At 36.7% G+C, this 17,983-nt stretch overlaps 3 protein-coding genes across 3 annotated transcripts; all 3 read left to right on the top strand.

The window, feature by feature from the left end:
- Positions 1-58: 58 nt before the first annotated feature.
- Positions 59-3,836, top strand: LOC127505297 (torsin-1A-like). The gene is made up of 5 exons (XM_051880753.1): positions 59-95; positions 1,924-2,189; positions 2,300-2,475; positions 2,645-2,778; positions 3,048-3,836. The coding sequence occupies exons 1-5, from the start codon at positions 59-61 to the stop codon at positions 3,317-3,319; spliced, it is 885 nt and encodes a 294-aa protein (XP_051736713.1). The 3' UTR covers positions 3,320-3,836.
- A 4,152-nt stretch (positions 3,837-7,988) lies between these two features.
- On the top strand, positions 7,989-10,549 carry LOC127505544 (torsin-1A-like). The gene is made up of 5 exons (XM_051881164.1): positions 7,989-8,226; positions 8,339-8,604; positions 9,142-9,317; positions 9,417-9,550; positions 9,852-10,549. Exons 1-5 carry the CDS (start codon positions 8,079-8,081, stop codon positions 10,091-10,093), a joined length of 966 nt encoding a protein of 321 aa, XP_051737124.1. The 5' UTR covers positions 7,989-8,078; the 3' UTR covers positions 10,094-10,549.
- Positions 10,550-11,459: 910 nt separating this feature from the next.
- On the top strand, positions 11,460-17,870 carry LOC127505540 (torsin-1A-like). Its single transcript, XM_051881161.1, has 5 exons — positions 11,460-12,383; positions 12,899-13,164; positions 14,152-14,327; positions 14,471-14,604; positions 17,438-17,870. The coding sequence occupies exons 1-5, from the start codon at positions 12,236-12,238 to the stop codon at positions 17,686-17,688; spliced, it is 975 nt and encodes a 324-aa protein (XP_051737121.1). The 5' UTR covers positions 11,460-12,235; the 3' UTR covers positions 17,689-17,870.
- The last annotated feature ends 113 nt before the right edge of the window (positions 17,871-17,983 follow it).

Raw genomic sequence — 17,983 nt, 5'->3', positions numbered from 1 at the left:
GATTGACCAGGTCTCCACCATCCCCACCAGCTTGGCCAAGCTGGGTCAGCTTTGTGAAATGGCATTGGCTCTCGTGTGTCTCCTGACCCTGACAGGTATGTCCAATATTTGTCAGGATCGATACAATATTGACAATATATCACATATAATTTAAAATACAGCTAATCTTTGTTTTTAAAAACAATAGGTAAAAATACAGAGCCATGAACCTTTAAAGGTCTGAATTAGCGAAATATACAGTATATACTGTACAAAACATTTATTGTGTTGCACCCAAAAAATAAACTAACTTAATTTTCTTAAAATGAGAATCAGCCTGTGTGGGCCTGTTTTAGACTGAATTATAGAAATATAGGCCTATTTACAAAAAAACCCGGTATAGACTCAGCATTAATGGTTTCAGTGAGCGCGCGGTCTCTAGCGTCATCAAATTAAAACGACGACTCATCTGTTCGCGGATAAAAATAAATAAATAAATAAATAAATAAACGTCTCAGTGCGCACACGCATAATGGTTAACTTACCGTTACTTCTAAATAGTGCTTTCGCTTGAAAATGTTAGCATTTTTATATTCAGAAATAACTACGAAATCAAATTTCTACGATATTCAAACAAATTTTGTTACTGAAGATAATATGTCAGGTTTAATACACTTAAGTGGTACAAAGAATTGGCTAACGAAACTAAGGACGTTAATGTGCCTGAATGAACGCGCGTACACGAGCTACAAAAATTGTAGCCCTACTGAAATTTTAAATAAACTATGATGCTAATGTTAAATTATTAAGAAGATATTTGTTGTAAAATCTCCTTTTATTTCTTCCTAGGTTGCTTCAAACTTGACTAAACAGTTGGAGGAAAAGTCGTTTGTATGATTTTGAATAAGCTAAGTAAGTTAGCCTACTTAAATGTTAATTATTTAGGCTGCTGCCATTTAAGTAATTAGGCTACTTGGGAAACACAAATAGGTTTTTAATGAAGATGTTTAATTTTCAGAAATAAATTTAACATCCTCTGTGTTTGTCAGTTTGCTTTATCCTTAAAGTGTTATTTTATCAGAAATTATCAGAAGTAAGCTTATGTAACTTACAGCTGCTACAGAATCCTGCTCCACCAAAGCTGAGAAACCAGCTTCAAATCCAAAAAAGAAAATCGACCCAGCTATAAGCATGGTTTTGGGTGGTTACCAGCTAACATTTAGATACTAGGTACCAGCCATGTTCCAAAACACAGCTTGAGCTAATCAATCCATCTGGTTTGTCCGATAGCTTAAACATCACACGCCACTGCGCCAGGTTTCCTCTTCTGAGTTAGGCTACTTCCAAAAAAAGCAAGCGCGAACTAAGGAGTAAGATTTACTTTCACGACGAAAGCAATGGATTTTCAATATAATAATAATAATAGGCCTACAATAAAAAATGATAAGCCGTCAGCATTAGGTCGTAGAGCTGTGTTTCTGTTCGAATGCTCCCTAGTGGTTGGGATATTGATTTCGACAATCAATTTTTCTGAACCGGATCCTTTATTGCCTTTTGATCCTAAATGTGAGTATAAACTGGTAGGCTATTTATGTTTATCACTTAGCCTAATTTTCAGTTTTCAGTTGCTACACCTTATGCCATTATGTCAACGCTAAGTCTGGTTAATACTGATAGTCGTATTTTTTTATTGCTACTTACCTGTATGTAACGTACTCTTAAATTGCTATCTCAGTGCTATTTTCATAACGTTTTGAAAAGTATTTATATACAGTAATTTGTTTTGGGGTGAAAGTGTCTAGTTGTCTCATAACACCTTTTTTTTTTCTTTCAAAAAAAGCTTAAAGTAATCCCCTTTGTTGAAAACAGAATTAAAATTATGTATCAGACAGCCATCAATATGTTAATTATTACAAACTACAAAAATCTTTTCACATCTTTCAGGTTTGAAGGCAGATTTAAGAAAATCTCTCTTTGGGCAGCACATTGCGTCTAAAGTTGTATTAAAAGCTGTAACATCATTTATGAATGACAGAAACCCAAACAAACCGCTGGTCCTCTCTTTCTTTGGGACTACAGGAGTTGGAAAAAACCATGTTACTAAAATAATTTCAAAAAATGTGTACAAAAAAGGGGAAAACTGCAAACATGTTCACACATTTATATCTGAGCATCATTTCCCACACAAAATGAAGTCAGATCTATACAGTGTAAGTAAATAAAAAAGATTCCAATATGATAAGATGGCTTAGCCTTAACTCTGGTATTTGACGCCTTTAACTAATCCTCAAACTTGCATTTGCATGTTCTGTATATTCAGTCACAGCTAAAGCAGTGGATTCATGGAAATGTATCAAGTTTTCCCCGCTCCATGTTCATATTTGATGAAATGGACAAGATGCATCCACGGCTGATTGATGCCATTAAACCTTTTCTAGACTACAATGCCCGTGTAGACGGAGTGTCATTCCACAAGGCAATCTTCATTTTTCTCAGGTGATGCCCTCAATTGAGGGGCTTGCTTTTCAGATTTCCACAAACGAAGTTGTAGGCAAGATATTAGCTACAGTATATTACTATAGCGATAGATTAGTTGATAATGAAATATAGCTTCAGACTCCCAAAAAGAGTGACCCAAACAAAGATAAGCTGTGTTTATTTATAGCAATGCAGGTGGGAAGGTGATTGCTGACATGGCTCTGGATTTCTGGAGAGAAGGCAAAGCTCGGGAAAAACTGTGGTTGAACAGCAAGGGACTGGAGACTAAAATCTCTCAAAACATCTTCAATGATAAGAACAGTGTGTATTAAAAAATCATTGAAGTATCCTAAAGCAAAAAGTATATTTTCCAGTTTATTTTTAAAATTTTACCCAAAAAAAGGCTGATACTGTGAAAAAGAAGTTCATATAGATGAAACACTAGTGAGAAGGATACTTTGTGATTTTGTGTTTTGTTCTAACATAATAGGGGGAAAAAAAAATATTGTAATCTTTGATAACGTGCATTTTTAATCATCTGTTGTGAGATTAGTACCAAGAGTTTTTGAAAATATACCACTTGCTTACAGGTGGATTTCTGCACTCCAGTATCATAGATCATCATCTGATTGATCATTATATTCCTTTCCTACCTCTGGAGCTGAAGCATGTGCGTCAGTGTGTCCTGGCTGAGATGGTCCATCTGAATATGATCCAAGACTTTGATCTGGCAGACAAAGTGGCCAGAGACATGCCCTTCTTCCCTGAAGAAGTGAAAATCTTTGCTGTTAAAGGCTGCAAGTCTGTCAAACAGAAACTGGCACTGTATATTGATGACAGCGGTGAATTCACTTATTACTGAAAAAATAGGAGACCAATTTTCCATATTAAAAAATCCTTAAAATAGTGTAAATATAAAATTACTTCAGAAGCAATACTGAATAAAATATTAAGACTTGTTTACATAGAATGTGTGTTTAATACAAGTGTATTTTGTCTTGCACTGGCAGATCTTTTCACATAAATCCATAATGCCTAAAAATGTAAAAGATGCAGATCCACAATAATCTATTTTGAGCAAAAAAAATAGTATGTCTATTTTTCAGATGTTGATTTAGGGATTGTTAACACGTATTCTTGCATTCTGTCTGGGTGTCTTTTTGTGTTTTGCTTTTATTTTTTGGTCTAACTAATACTTTCACCTATTTCAACTTCAAGTTCAATTGCTGCCTTAAATTTAAAATAAAAAAGTGTTTCATCTCATTTTATATCTTGACTAGCATTGCTCTCTGTAAGTTAATATAACTGCAGTATGTTTCAGCTTAGCAAAGTGTGTACAAAAAACTATTTGAGTTTGAATTAATTTTATGAATTGCTGCATTCTGTTCACTTGTCCTGAACGTGGTCTAACATATTTAACCCTCATATGGTCTTTGGGGTCCGTTTGGACCGCATTTGATGTTTCCCTCATTAAATGAGTGCTAATCTACTGTCTGTGTATTTGAGTGAATGAACTTAATCGCTATCTGATTACAATGATTGATAACGAGGACACAAAATAAGTTCATATAATTCATTAAATAACAAACAGTATCAGTAAGTATATTAGGAAGACTTCCCTTGAGAATAAAGAATAAAGAATGAACATAAAAGTATGTTCACTGACTTATTTTGCATGTCCGCTTTCAATATTTGCATGATAAAATCAAATATTTCCATTGCGTGACTAACCAGTATTGTTTTAATAGACCTATTTTGCATGTGACAGAGGAAGGCATTTAAATCACATCATATGCAGGACCAAACATGAAATAATGAATCTAAAAACATAATTTGTATATACTGTATAATTATATGTAATTTATATATATTATAATTATTGATTTAATATGTAATTTTTGGATTTATTTATTATTTGCTGTACTGTGCCATAGAGTGACTAGACAGACAGACAGATCTCAACTCAACTGAAGATCTTTTTGATGACACAATGTTGTCAGATTTCCTTCCATAGACTGCCTTCACAACTGAAACTTTGACACTTCAAAAAGTTAATAAAGAGATCATAAAACAAATCCATATAAAGGCAGCTATGGAAGGAAACCTGACGGCATTTTGTCATCAAAAAGATCTTCATTTGTGTTCTGAAGATGAACAAAACTCTTATGTGTTTGAAATGACATGAGGGTGAGTAATTAATGACAGAATTTTCATTTTGGGGTGAACTAACCTTTTAAGGATTATGTTGGACCCTCTTAAGGACTTTTAGGGCAATCAAGGGGTAGGTAGGGTAATGATTATAAACTGAGTAAACGGATGGAGGGTGATATCACCCATAGTCATGATAAAGGAAGGGCTGACATTTCCAGTGAGCACAACTGGGGACAATAAACAATTGTTTTAGTGTCGAGCAAAGCTTGGAATTCCAGCAGCGACTATCGATCGCCTTTATCAATTTCGTTAAGGCATTCGATAGTGTCCACCTTGACTCGCTGTGGTGCATCGCCCGCGAATTCGGCATTCCTGAACGATTAGTCGATGTCTTTTGGAACCTCTACCACGAATCAAGCTGCTGTGTTCGGACCAAGGCGGGTAATACTGATTAATTCGCCACTGAGACTGGCGTATGGCAAGGATGTATTCTATCTCCGTTCCTATTTCTTATGGCGGTCAACTTCGTCATGCGCAGGGCAATGGACCGACACAAATTCGGAATCCCGTGGCGAGAGCTGGAATGGCTGATAGACCTTGACTCCGCTGATGACATCGCCCTGATCGGGGCGACGAAAAAGCACAACCCAAGAAATGACGGCGAGTTTGGAACGGGAGGCGGCCAAGGTCAGACATAAGTACAGGCAAAACAAAGATCATGTGAATTGGATATGCTGACAGAAGCAACAACAGCGCCCGTGACATTTGGACAACAACAAATCGAGGAACGCGATGTCATGTGCCAGATCAGGAATGCCTCAGCAGTCTTCCAAAGACTCAAGCTCATCTGGGCAGCCACGACGATCTCCATCAAGACCAAGGTGCACCTGTTCAACAGCATTGTCATACCAATGGCAATCTACGCGGCGGAAATGTGGAAGACATCGGCAACATAACTTATTAGGTCAATTGGCAACACGATTGGGTATAAAAAGAGCCTCTCAGAGTGGCAGTGTCTCTCAGATGTCAAGATGGGCAGACGATCACCAGTTCCCCCAATGCTGCAGCGAAAAATAGTGGAGCAATTTCAGAAAGGAGTTTCTCAGAGAAAAATTGCAAAGAGTTTGAAGTTATCATCATCTACAGTGCATAATATCATCCAAAGATTCAGAGAATCTGGAACAATCTCTGTGCATAAGGGTCAAGGCCGGAAAACCATACTGGATGCCCGTGATCTTCGGGCCCTTAGACGGCACTGCATCACATACAGGAATGCTACTGTAATGGAAATCACAACATGGGCTCAGGAATACTTCCATAAAACATTGTTGGTGAACACAATCCACCGTGCCATTCGCCGTTGCCGGCTAAAACTCTATAGGTCAAAAAAGAACCATATCTAAACATGATCCAGAAGCGCAGGCGTTTTCTCTGGGCCAAGGCTCATTTAAAATGGACTGTGGCAAAGTGGAAAACTGTTCTGTGGTCAGACGAATCAAAATTTGAAGTTCTTTTTGGAAAACTGGGACGCCATGTCATCCGGACTAAAGAGGACAAGGACAACCCAAGTTGTTATCAGCGCTCAGTTCAGAAGCCTGCATCTCTGATGGTATGGGGTTGCATGAGTGTGTGTGGCATGGGCAGCTTACACATCTGGAAAGGCACCATAAATGCTGAAAGGTATATCCAAGTTCTAGAACAACATATGCTCCCATCCAGACGTCGTCTCTTTCAGGGAAGACCTTGCATTTTCTAACATGACAATGCCAGACCACATACTGCATCAATTGGCTGTGTCGAAGAAGGATCCGGGTACTGAAATGGCCAGCCTGCAGTCCAGATCTTTCACCCACAGAAAACATTTGGCGCATCATAAAGAGGAAGATGCGACAAAGAAGACCTAAGACAGTTGAGCAACTAGAAGCCTGTATTAGACGAGAATGGGACAACATTCCTATTCCTAAACTTGAGCAACTTGTCTCCTCAGTCCCCAGATGTTTGCAGACTGTTATAAAAAGAAGGGGGGATGCCACACAGTGGTAAACATGGCCTTGTCCCAACTTTTTTGAGATGTGTTGATGCCATGAAATTTAAAATCAACTTATTTTTCCCTTAAAATGATACATTTTCTCAGTTTAAACATTTGATATGTCATCTATGTTGTATTCTGAATAAAATATTGAAATTTGAAACTTCCACATCATTGCATTCCTTTTTTATTCACAATTTGTACAGTGTCCCAACTTTTTTGGAATTGGGTTTGTACCTGGTCTCTAATTCAATAATTTGGAATTAGCCTAGAGAATAGCTTCCAACCTGATGGAAAAAATCCAACCTGATGGAGATCAGTGTTTTTATTCTTGTAAGAACAATAAGAAACTTAATGTTGTTAATTATAGGCTAAACGCCTTGATTAATACTGCTGTGAAATATTAATCTCTTCCACTCTCATTACCACAACTGGGGTGGCCCTTGAGCAAGCCATCTAACCCCCAATCGCTCCCCGGGCGCCCAACTGCTGATTCGACACGCTGATTCATAATGCTCCGAAGCTTCCTGAAGCAGTGTTTTGAAATCGGCCATCACTATATAAGTCTTTTTTCTTTTCTTTTTTTGCTGCACCAAAAATATTCTCGTCGCTTTATAATATTAATATTGAACCACTGTAGTCACATGAACTGTTTTAAATGTCTTTAGTAGCTTTCTGGGCATTGAAAGTGTTAATTATCTTGCTGTCAATGGAGGCCTCACTGAGCCATCGGATTTTATCAAAAATATCTTCATTTGTGTTCTGAAGATGAACGAAGGTCTTACAGGTGTGAAATGACATGAGGGTGAGTAATTAATGACAGAATTTTCATTTTTGGGTGAACTAAGCCTTTAAGTGACACAAATATAACATCCAGATTGCTTTAATTTATTTTAATATATTACTTTGCAATGACCTGACCAGGCAGCCGCCATATGCCCTGATATCCCGCATTCTTGACCTCCCTGCTGCACATAAACATGATGAAGGTTTGGTAGGCTCTCTGTGGTGTTGTTGATGATGATGATGATGATGATGATGGTGTACGTGATTAGACAGATGCAACGGCGCCCTCGAGTGACTTAACTAGATAGGCTAAATACAAATCACAAAATGAGCACATAAGTGAATACACAACATGAAAAACAAAGCGATTTTTTCCTGAGTTCATACACAATGTAAACATAATTACATGTTTATGAGAGCTCATAAAGTTCAATATTATTATAACAGTTCTTAGTAAGAAGCACATTGTAACTTAATGCAAATAATAGGCTTCTGTTTCTGGTCATGGTTACAGCGAGTTGAACATACGAGGCTTAAAACAGGGCAAACAGGAAATTTTGTAGTCAGTAATGTTTGCATCTCTTAATCCGTCGGTTCCCTGTCCTTCAAAAAACGAAACCGAGACTGGAAGAGGCTTGGATGATTCGCTTTCACAATGAAAGCGCGGAATTTGTTTCTAGTTTTATTTCTGGTGTCTAATATTACATTAGCGTCAGGTTTTCTGGATGTGCTCGCGGCTGTTGCATCTTATGTGTTTTACACATTTTTTGAATGGGACGATTTGCTGCCTTTTGACCCTAAACGTAAGTAAAACCGCATAACGTGTCGTGTGTTTTACGATATAGGTTATTCATAGGCGGTTTACTTTCTATTTTGTTAGTATTTGTTGACTTCAAATATCTTCACATCTTTCAGGTTTGGAGAAAGATTTAAGAGACTCTCTCTTTGGGCAGCACATCGCGTCTGATGTTGTACTAAAAGCTGTAACATCGTTTATGACTGACAGCAAACCAAACAAACCGCTGGTCCTCTCTTTCCATGGGACTACAGGAGTTGGGAAAAATCATGTCGTTAAAATCATCGCAAGAAACATTTATACAAAAGGGGAAGGCAGCAATCATGTACACATGTATATATCTCAGCATCATTTCCCACACAAAGAAAAGTCAGACTTGTACAGTGTAAGTAAATAAATGGTAGTATACTTTTAGCCTTGTCCTCTAGCAATCGCATGTAGATTGACCTCTTGCTTTAAGATGTAAAATGGAGCACAGGACTCTCTGACTCAAGAGTTGGCAGGACAGTTGAGGATTTGGGTCATTTACAGATTCATTATTTCCTTCAATTTATGAAGTTGCATTTCATTTCTGTTAGTTCACCCAAAAATGTAATTTATCATTACATCACTTGCTCACCGATGGATCCACTGCAGTGAAAGTGCGCCGTCAGAATGAGATAATCCACAATAATTCACAATAATAATCCACAAGTAAACAACATGACATGTCAATCAATTGATGTGCTGTAAATTGTAAGCTAATTTTCATTTTGGCAGAACTATTCCATTAAACTGACAGTATTTTTGCTCAGTTTTAAACATAGTGAAAAAAAAAATTAGGCCTATAAAATGAAAGCAAAAATAATGCATATATTGTGGGAGTGTTATGCATAACAGAAGTAACTTCTCTAACTGGTATTTGCATGTTCTGTATATTCAGGCACAGCTGAAGCAGTGGATTCATGGAAATGTATCGAGTTTTCCCCGCTCCATGTTCATATTTGATGGAATGGACAAGATGCATCCACAGCTGATTGACACCATAAAACGTTTTCTGAACAACAATGCCCGTGTAAACGGAGTGTCATTCCACAATGCAATCTTCATTTTTCTCAGGTAAAACCCTCAAATCAGTGTGTTGTTTTTGGGTTTCTACAAATGAAGTGCTCCTCTACTCCCATAAGATTAACCTAACTAAGCTGTGTTTATTTATAGTAATGCAGGTGGGAATGTGATTGCCAACTGGACTCTGAATTTCTGGAGAGAAGGCATATGTCGGGAAGAGCTATGGATGAACAGCAAGGAACTGGAGTCTAAAATCTCTCAAAACATCTTCAATGATAAAAACAGTATGTATTGAAAGATCATTGAAGGATTCAGTCAAAATATTTATTTTCCAATATATTTCAAAAGCTAATGTAGATTTTAAAATATATTTACATTTTTAATAAGTTTTAGTTACTTATATTCCCTAATATATCATTTGGCCATTTTTATACATTTTCTAAATATATTTTGTCCTCAATTAATGTGTTTTTTAATGGTTGTTTCCTAAGTGGTTACATTTGATTTTGCCCAAACCTGAATATGTGGTTACATTTACTCCACAATTAACTTTTTAAATTTTTTTAATGCTTATGTGTTCTACAGGTGGATTTCTGCACTCTATCATAAATCAGAATCTGATTGATCATTATATTCCTTTCCTACCTCTCATGTTGAAGCATGTGCGTCAGTGTGTCCTGGCTGAGATGATCCATCTGAACATGAAGCGAGATGATGATCTGGCAGATAAAGTGGCCAGAGAAATGCCCTTCTTCCCTGAAAGAGAGAAGATCTTTTCAGTTAAAGGCTGCAAGTCTGTCAGACAGAAGTTGGTGCTGTATTGGTGAACAATTTAAGCAGCACTTGTTGTCCAATTTATGTTTTTAACTTTTAGACCAATTTGAACAGCAATGAAGTATGACCTTACATCTCTCTTTTGTTTTAACTTATTAATATTTAAGTCTTGATGAGTTACATTGAAGTCTCTATATTAAAAATTTTAATCTAGACCTATGTGTTCAGTGTATTTATATTTTGGGTCCACATTCTTTAGTCCTACAAGATTTTGGAAGTAACTCGCACCCCAGGTCATAAGCGGCTGCAGAGCAGCTTCCTGAACCGATATGATGGCAACAGAGCTAGCTGGAGAATCCCACAATCAATCCTGCCCTGCTGCCTCAGCAGCCGCGGGACCCAAACTGGCAAGGTGCAGACCCTCAACTCTCATCCCTCAAGAGAGAGTCATCCAACAGATTCTTATCTTACACGCCCCCATAGAAACAAAGCGGCTCCTGAAGACAAAAAGGTGATGACGTGTAACTCAGGCAACCATTTATACTCATGGGCGCTCAGCATGTGATAGCATGGACTGCCGTCTGCCAATGAATATTGGGTGCTTCAGACACCGGTCACACTGATGGCATTCCCCATAGCGTCAACACCAAGACGCAGCGTCAAAGTTCCACTTTTTATGAGTACTGTGAATTCAGACATACTTGTGACCAGACCTCCCGTTTCCCGGGACAGTCCCATATTTCAGGTCTATTTTTAGTGTCCCGACTTATTAAGAAAAAATCATGTTTTGTCCCGTATTTCATCTTTCCTAAAACTTCGTTATGACTGATAGAACGAGTAGTAGTAGTGTTCTGTCACGCGAGAACAGCCCAATCAAATTCGTCCTAAAGCAAAATTACCAGCCAATCACAATTCGCTATCGATTAACTTGCCGTTAGAGAAGGCGGGATAGGCGGAATCACGCTGAATGCCACACACCAGAAGCGCTCTGTCTCACGCGCGCTCTCTCTTTCCTTGCGCGCGATCCAGTTCTCTCACAGACAGCGCACGATCAGTTCTCATTGCGCCTGAATGGTCAAATGCACACATAGTTGCCAAAATGTCCATCGTGTGGAGTATCTCATGTAAATACAGTCGGTTATGGCTTAAGTGGACGTAAACAGGTGGGTGAAAACCGGATGTGTGTCAGATTATTACATCCATGAATTCGGTCTTAAAGGGACAGTAGCCTAATTAAATATTTGTTTGTCATTAATGTTAATCAAACAACAAAATACGTTAAATAAATGTATACATGGTAAATAAACCTACTGTATCTGAAAAAACAAGTGTATTTAATTTGTATCTCTATTGTATTTGTCGTGTTGTTTGTAAATTTCTTATTTTATATAACAATAATTATCGTGAAATAAAATTTCTCATTTTACAGATAAAATAGTCATATTGCTCTCACCAGTCCCATATTCCACCATGAGAAATATGGTCACCCTAGACACTTCTTTTGTCACATACTGTTTTTCACCTAGCTATAAGAAAGTTTGCTATGTTGAATGCTTGCTCAGGTGTGTTTGCTCAGGGTTGGAGCTAAACTCTTCAGGGCATTGGCCCTCCAGGGCAACACTCAGCTAGACCATACATAAAAATAAAAAAAAAATAAAAATAAAAAAAATAAATTAAAAACAGAAATATTTGTACTATTTGAAATATTTTCTGATCATAATTTTGGACTTATTTACACATTTGTTTATCTTTACCCTTCATATTTGTTAATTAGCCTAGCTATTATGTAGGTAGGCTATTTATTAGAAATGTTGGCATTTATTTACACACTTGTTTATCTATTGACATAGGATAGCCTAGCTGTCTTTATTTTATTAGCCTATTATTTATTTATTTAAGAAACACATAAAGAATTTCTGTAGTGGTGGTCATGGTTACAGCGAGTTGATGCCAGCATACTGAGAACTGGTAAAACAAGAAAAGCTTTACTTCCTTGTAGTCGGTAAATTGTTGAGCGTTTGCCATATGGCAGCGTATATATGTCAGACTAGGCTATATTAAGGGTTCAATTAAACAAATGTTTGCTGAAGGCGTGCGATTTACGTCTCTTAATCCGTCCAGTTTTCCCTCCGAGTTAGCCTACTTTATACAAACGAAATCGAGACTGAAAAAGGACTGGAGGATTCGCTTTCACAATGAAAGCGCGGCATTTGTTAATAGTTTTATTGCTGGTGTCTAATATAACATTATCTTCAGGTTTTCTGGATATCCTCGCGGCTGCCGCATCTTATGTGGTTTACACATTTATTGAACGGGACGGTTTGCTGCCGTTTGACCCTAAACGTGAGTAAAACTGCAAAATTACGTATCGGGTGTTTTGACGATATATGGTTAACGTTAAATGTCAAATCTTTCATTTGTTTCCAAAAGATAGGCTGTTAAATAGGCTATGTCGAATAACTTCGTTGACTAACGTTGTATTTATTTTATTTTATTTTTTTTTCGTGAAAGAGTTGTGGTAAAGTTTTAACGCATAGGGGCCTATGTTGTCAAATCGTTTATACACATAAATTTGTCCAGAAACCTGCAAGAGCTGGTTTTACTTTTTTTCAGCTGGCTACAGTCTGCCTAAAAATGAAATGTTAGGTATTTTCAAAACGTTTTATTTTGCTTATAGTACTATAGTACATTTTTCTTATTTTAGGTGTGATTTAATTGTACTGAGACAAAAATGCAACGTTCAGTTGAAATGTTTTTTTTTTTTTTTTTTGCTTTCTGTTTGTTTTTATTTGTTTATAGTACAAATTATCATTGCAAGCTACAAACAAACTTTGACCACATATCTTCACATCTTTCAGGTTTGGAGAAAGATTTAAGAGACTCTCTCTTTGGGCAGCACATCGCGTCTGATGTTGTACTAAAAGCTGTAACATCATTTATGACTGACAGCAAACCAAACAAACCGCTGGTCCTCTCTTTCCATGGGACTACAGGAGTTGGGAAAAATCATGTCGCTAAAATCATCGCAAGAAATATTTATGAAAAAGGGGAAAACAGCAAGCATGTTCACACATATATATCTGAGCATCATTTCCCACACAAAGAAAAGTCAGACCTATACAGCGTAAGTAAATAAATGGTAGTATTTTTTGCCTTGGCCTTAGACTCTAGCAATCGCATTTATAACAAACGATTGCTTCTTTACCATGGTCACGCTCTAGCTTTAAGATGTAAGATGGCCCACAGGACTCTCTGACTCAAAGTTGGCCAGATACTTGAGGATTTTGGTCATTACAGTTTCAGTATTTTCATTTTATACAGTAGTGAAGTTGTGTTTCTGTTAAACGGACTCCATTTTTCGCCCAGTATTCATTACTACACTGAAAACGTAGTGTATTTTGTATATATTGTATATTTAAAATTATAATATTAAAGTCAAAATAATGTACAGTATCTCACAGAAGTGCACACCCCTCACTTTTTTGTAAATATTTTATTATATCTTTTCATGTGACAACACTGAAGAAATTACACTTTGCTACAATGTAAAGTAGTGAGCTCAGTTTCAGGGTCTTGGCAATCTTCTTATAGCCTACGCCATCTTTATGTAGAGCAACAATTCTTTTTTTCAGATCCTCAGAGTTCTTTGCCATGAGGTGCCATGTTGAACTTCCAGTGACCAGTATGAGAGAGTGAGAGCGATAACACCAAATTTAACACACCTGCTCCCCATTCACACCTGAGACCTTGTAACACTAACGAGTCACATGACACCGGGGAGAGAAAATGGCTAATTGTGCCAAATTTGGACATTTTCACTTAAGGGTGTACTCACTTTTGTGGCCAGCGGTTTAGACATTAATGGCTGTGTGTTGAGTTATTTTGAAGGGACAGCAAATTTACACTTATACAAGCTGTACACTCACTACTTTACATTGTAGCAAAGTGTCATTTCTTCAGTGTTGTCACATGAAAAGATAAAATATTTACAAAAATGTGAGTCGTGTACTCACTTCTGTGAGATACTGTACATATTTGCAAAACGACTGTGGGAATATTGCACATCTGAAGTAATTTCTCTAACTGGTATTTGCATGTTCTGTATATTCAGGCACAGCTAAAGCAGTGGATTCATGAAAGTGTATCAAGTTTTCCCTGCTCCATGTTCATATTTGATGAAATGGACAAGATGCATCCACAGCTGATTGACACCATAAAGGCCTTTCTGGACTACACTCCCCGTGTTGACGGAGTGTCATTCCACAATTCAATCTTCATTTTTCTCAGGTAAAGCTCTCATGGGCTTGTTTTTCAGATTTCCACAAATGCAGTTGTAGGCAACATATTAGCTGTATAAAATTCAAATGTAGTGACAATGAAATACCTCTACTCCCATAAGATTGACCTAACTAAGCTGTGTTTATTTATAGTAATGGAGGTGGGAATGTGATTGCTAAAGTGGCTCTAGATTTCTGGAAAGAAGGCAAAGATCGGGAAGAGATCAGGATGAACAGCAAGGGACTGGAGACTAAAATCTTTCAAAACATTTTCAATGAAAAAAACAGTATGTATTGAAAAATCATTGAAGTACCCTTATGAAAAATAACAAGTGTGCTATTAGTATACTTCTTTTAAACTAAAAATAAGAAAGTATACTTTCAGTCTACTTTTTATGTACTTCTCAGAAATATACTTAAAATTGCATTTAAGTATACTTGACTTATACTGACAGAAAGACTAAGTATTTGGACTATACATTTACTCAATTTTTTGATCGAGATGTACTTAAAAGTATAATTAAGTAATCTAAGTATACTTGGCTTGTAGTTGCGTTTAATCTTCTGATTAAATACTTTTTTCACATAGTTTTATATACCGTCATTATTTGAAAATATTAATTTATAAAAAAACAGATATGTTCATAATTCTGAGTATCTGAATTTTTGTGTAGGCTAGTCCACTGGTGGTGTACATTGCAATTTACTTCATATCTACTTTACTCTTTCCCACCACTGACTGAATTTTCCGTATATCCATATTTTCACTGTTATACGGTCGGGGGTGCTATTACGCATCTTCTTTAGAGTACAGAATCTCCAGATCAAAACATAGGTGAAGAAGAAGCAGAAACAAGTGACAGAAGATTTTATTTTGTGAATGTATTTTAAATGAAGAAAAATGTAGCCTTTAAAAACATAATCCATATATAAACATATAAAACAATATATAACTGTGGCTCCCTTTCTGAACTTTCGAGGACGTCTTTACTGATCAGCAGGTTCAATATGGTTAGGGTTTAGTGTGTAGGGGTGGGCTCAGGGATATGGACAAGTAAGGTTCCAATAAGGCAGCATCCATTTATGAGTTTAATAAATATAATAATATACTCTTGACTGAATATGTTGTTATTGCATACTGTTTTACAATGTAATACACCAGAGGTGGTTCTAGGCCCTTTTTAGAGGGGCTTCAGTCCCCCATCTGTCATTTCAGCCCCCCTAAAACCAGAGGTGTAAAGAGTACCTGAAAACCATACTTGAGTAAAAGTACAGATACCTTACAGTGAATATTACTCCATTACGAGTTACAAGTCACCAATTCCTATACAACTTGAGTAAAAGTCTTAGAGTATCTGATTTTAACAGTACTTAAGTATTTTACTCGTGCTGAATGTTGGCTAAAAGATGCAGTAGTCCTCGACACTTGAGAGACAAGCCAATTAAAATAAGAAACAGTTGATTTGTAAGATGAGAAATCATGTTTATTTTCTAAAATCAAAATAAAACTGAACACCTCAATATTGCAATAAATCAAGGTCGACAGTCTCAGTTGAGCTCAAGTGCTCAAAAAGGCCATAAATAAACCAATATCCATCAAAAAGATCTTGTCAATATAGTGGATAAATAAAATAATGTTAAGTAAAATTAAAAAGTCAGTCTACTTGCACTGGATGTGCTGGGTTCGGCTTAATCACTGGCTGCAGTCATGACCTTATTTCATAACCAAACATCTGCAATTCCAGCTAATGCACTCACATTCACATAAAGTAGCCTTGTTGACAAGTTTGGGTGAGTAAAGGCAAAACGCACAAGACATAGTACCTTCGATGCCCTTAGATGGCGATATAGCTTCTTTATAGCAGAAATAAACTGCTGCAGAAAAAGTTAGGTGCCATGCAAAATGTAATGTGTAATTGCATTAATCATCACAAATGTATCGGAGTACAAAGTACATATACTTGTTCAAAAATGTAGCCAAGTAGAGAGTAAAAGTTGCTAATATTTTTGATACTCAGTACAACTACAAAGTAGCCAAAAAGATACTTAAGTACAGTAACTAATTACATTTACTCAAATACTTTACACCTCTGCCTAAAACTGTAATCACCTATCTGAATGATTGGGCCAGTGGCGCTTCCATTCATGCGCAAGATGCTGTGAAAGGGAAATCAGTGCGGTACTGGCTTGCTGTGATAGATTGTTTCTGTGCGCGCACACACCTGAAGCGCGCACAAAGAAAGCAGCTCTCAGACAGCATGCGAGTACAGAATTGAGTTATCTTTCGCATCTTCTTGAGCAAATACACTCCAAATTATGTCAAAATGCCCGTTTTGACGAGTATCTACGGAAACTTGTTTCCGCCACTAAATAAAAAATAAAAAGGTAATTGCAACAATGCTCACAATTCTGACTTTTTTCTCACAATTGCGAGAAGTCAGAATTGCGAGTTACAATGTCAGAATTGTGAGATATAAACTAACAATTGTGAGATATTAACTCGCAATTCTGACTTCTTTTCTTAGAATTGTGAGATATAAACTCGCAATGGCAAGTTATAAAGTCCAGTGCTGAGGAAAAAAAGACTGACTTAGGCATTAGGTTGTAAAGTGACAGCAGCCTCATATACCTTCTGTTTCAATAATGTTAATCAAACAACAAAAGATGATCACTCACTGCTCAACTAAATAACTTCTGTAGCTTTAACAGTATCTGTGTATATTTACTTCATACAGTAACACAGTTTTTAAAAGTGTTTAATTTATATCTTTGTTCTCTTGTATTTATTTGTGTTATTGCTTAATTCTTTTTTATTTTACTATTGACTGTTTACTTGTCTTTAATGTTTGAACTTTATATTAGTTTTGAACTGTACTGCAGAAAGACTGGTATCATTATATCATTTAAACATTTTTCTATTGAATTAGTACCAATTTAAGTACCGGTAGGCTACTTTTGACTTAATATATATAGTACCGGTAATATAGTGATGTCGAATGGTCTCTTGCTACATATTCATTGAGGATGAAATCCTAGAAATGCCCCAATACACTGAGGTGCCAATGGTGTTTATTTAGCCTACAGCTATTTCAGTTGTTGTTTTTATTGTGTTGTCTACAGGTGGGTTTCTGCACTCCAGTATCATAGATCATCATCTGGTTGATCATTATATTCCTTTCCTACCTCTGGAGCTGAAGCATGTGCGTCAGTGTGTCCTGGCTGAGATGGATCATCTGAACATGACTCAAGACTTTGATCTGGCAGATAAAGTGGCCAAAGAAATGCCCTTCTTCCCTGAAGAAGAGAAAATCTTTTCTGTTAAAGGCTGCAAGTCTGTCAGACAGAAGTTGGCCCTACAAACTGATGAATAGACGAAAGACTTGAACAGCAGCACTTGTCCAATTTATTGTTTTAACTTTTAAACACACAGTTGAACAGCAATGAAGTATGACCTTACATCTTTGTTTTAACTTATTAATATTTCAGTTTTGATGAGTTACATTGCTAACTGGAGTCTGGAGTCTCTGTATTAAAATTTTAATCTAGACCTACACTATGTGTCCAGTCTGTTTAGCTTTTGTGTCCACGATTTTGAAAGAAACTTGGATCTGATACCACCAGTGCGTTTTTTGTAATGGCAAAATCCTATACCATGTTAAATGTCTG

This window comes from Ctenopharyngodon idella, chromosome 22, assembly GCF_019924925.1.
Source record: "Ctenopharyngodon idella isolate HZGC_01 chromosome 22, HZGC01, whole genome shotgun sequence".
NCBI lineage: Eukaryota > Metazoa > Chordata > Actinopteri > Cypriniformes > Xenocyprididae > Ctenopharyngodon > Ctenopharyngodon idella.
The sequence above is the reverse complement of the archived record's forward strand: the minus strand, read 5'-3'. Positions and strand labels throughout refer to the sequence as shown.

What these genes read in the sequence shown, in the direction of transcription:
- LOC127505297 (XM_051880753.1), top strand. Translation starts at nt 59, where the DNA reads ATGGCATTGGCTCTCGTGTGTCTCCTGACCCTGACAG. An exon ending in GTGTCTCCTGACCCTGACAG is followed by an intron (nt 96 to 1,923) that starts GTATGTCCAATA and finishes CACATCTTTCAG; the next exon opens with GTTTGAAGGCAGATTTAAGA. An exon ending in TGAAGTCAGATCTATACAGT is followed by an intron (nt 2,190 to 2,299) that starts GTAAGTAAATAA and finishes CTGTATATTCAG; the next exon opens with TCACAGCTAAAGCAGTGGAT.
- LOC127505544 (XM_051881164.1), top strand. Translation starts at nt 8,079, where the DNA reads ATGAAAGCGCGGAATTTGTTTCTAGTTTTATTTCTGGTGTCTAATATT. An exon ending in GCTGCCTTTTGACCCTAAAC is followed by an intron (nt 8,227 to 8,338) that starts GTAAGTAAAACC and finishes CACATCTTTCAG; the next exon opens with GTTTGGAGAAAGATTTAAGA. An exon ending in AAAAGTCAGACTTGTACAGT is followed by an intron (nt 8,605 to 9,141) that starts GTAAGTAAATAA and finishes CTGTATATTCAG; the next exon opens with GCACAGCTGAAGCAGTGGAT.
- LOC127505540 (XM_051881161.1), top strand. Translation starts at nt 12,236, where the DNA reads ATGAAAGCGCGGCATTTGTTAATAGTTTTATTGCTGGTGTCTAATATA. An exon ending in AAAAGTCAGACCTATACAGC is followed by an intron (nt 13,165 to 14,151) that starts GTAAGTAAATAA and finishes CTGTATATTCAG; the next exon opens with GCACAGCTAAAGCAGTGGAT. An exon ending in CATTTTCAATGAAAAAAACA is followed by an intron (nt 14,605 to 17,437) that starts GTATGTATTGAA and finishes TGTTGTCTACAG; the next exon opens with GTGGGTTTCTGCACTCCAGT.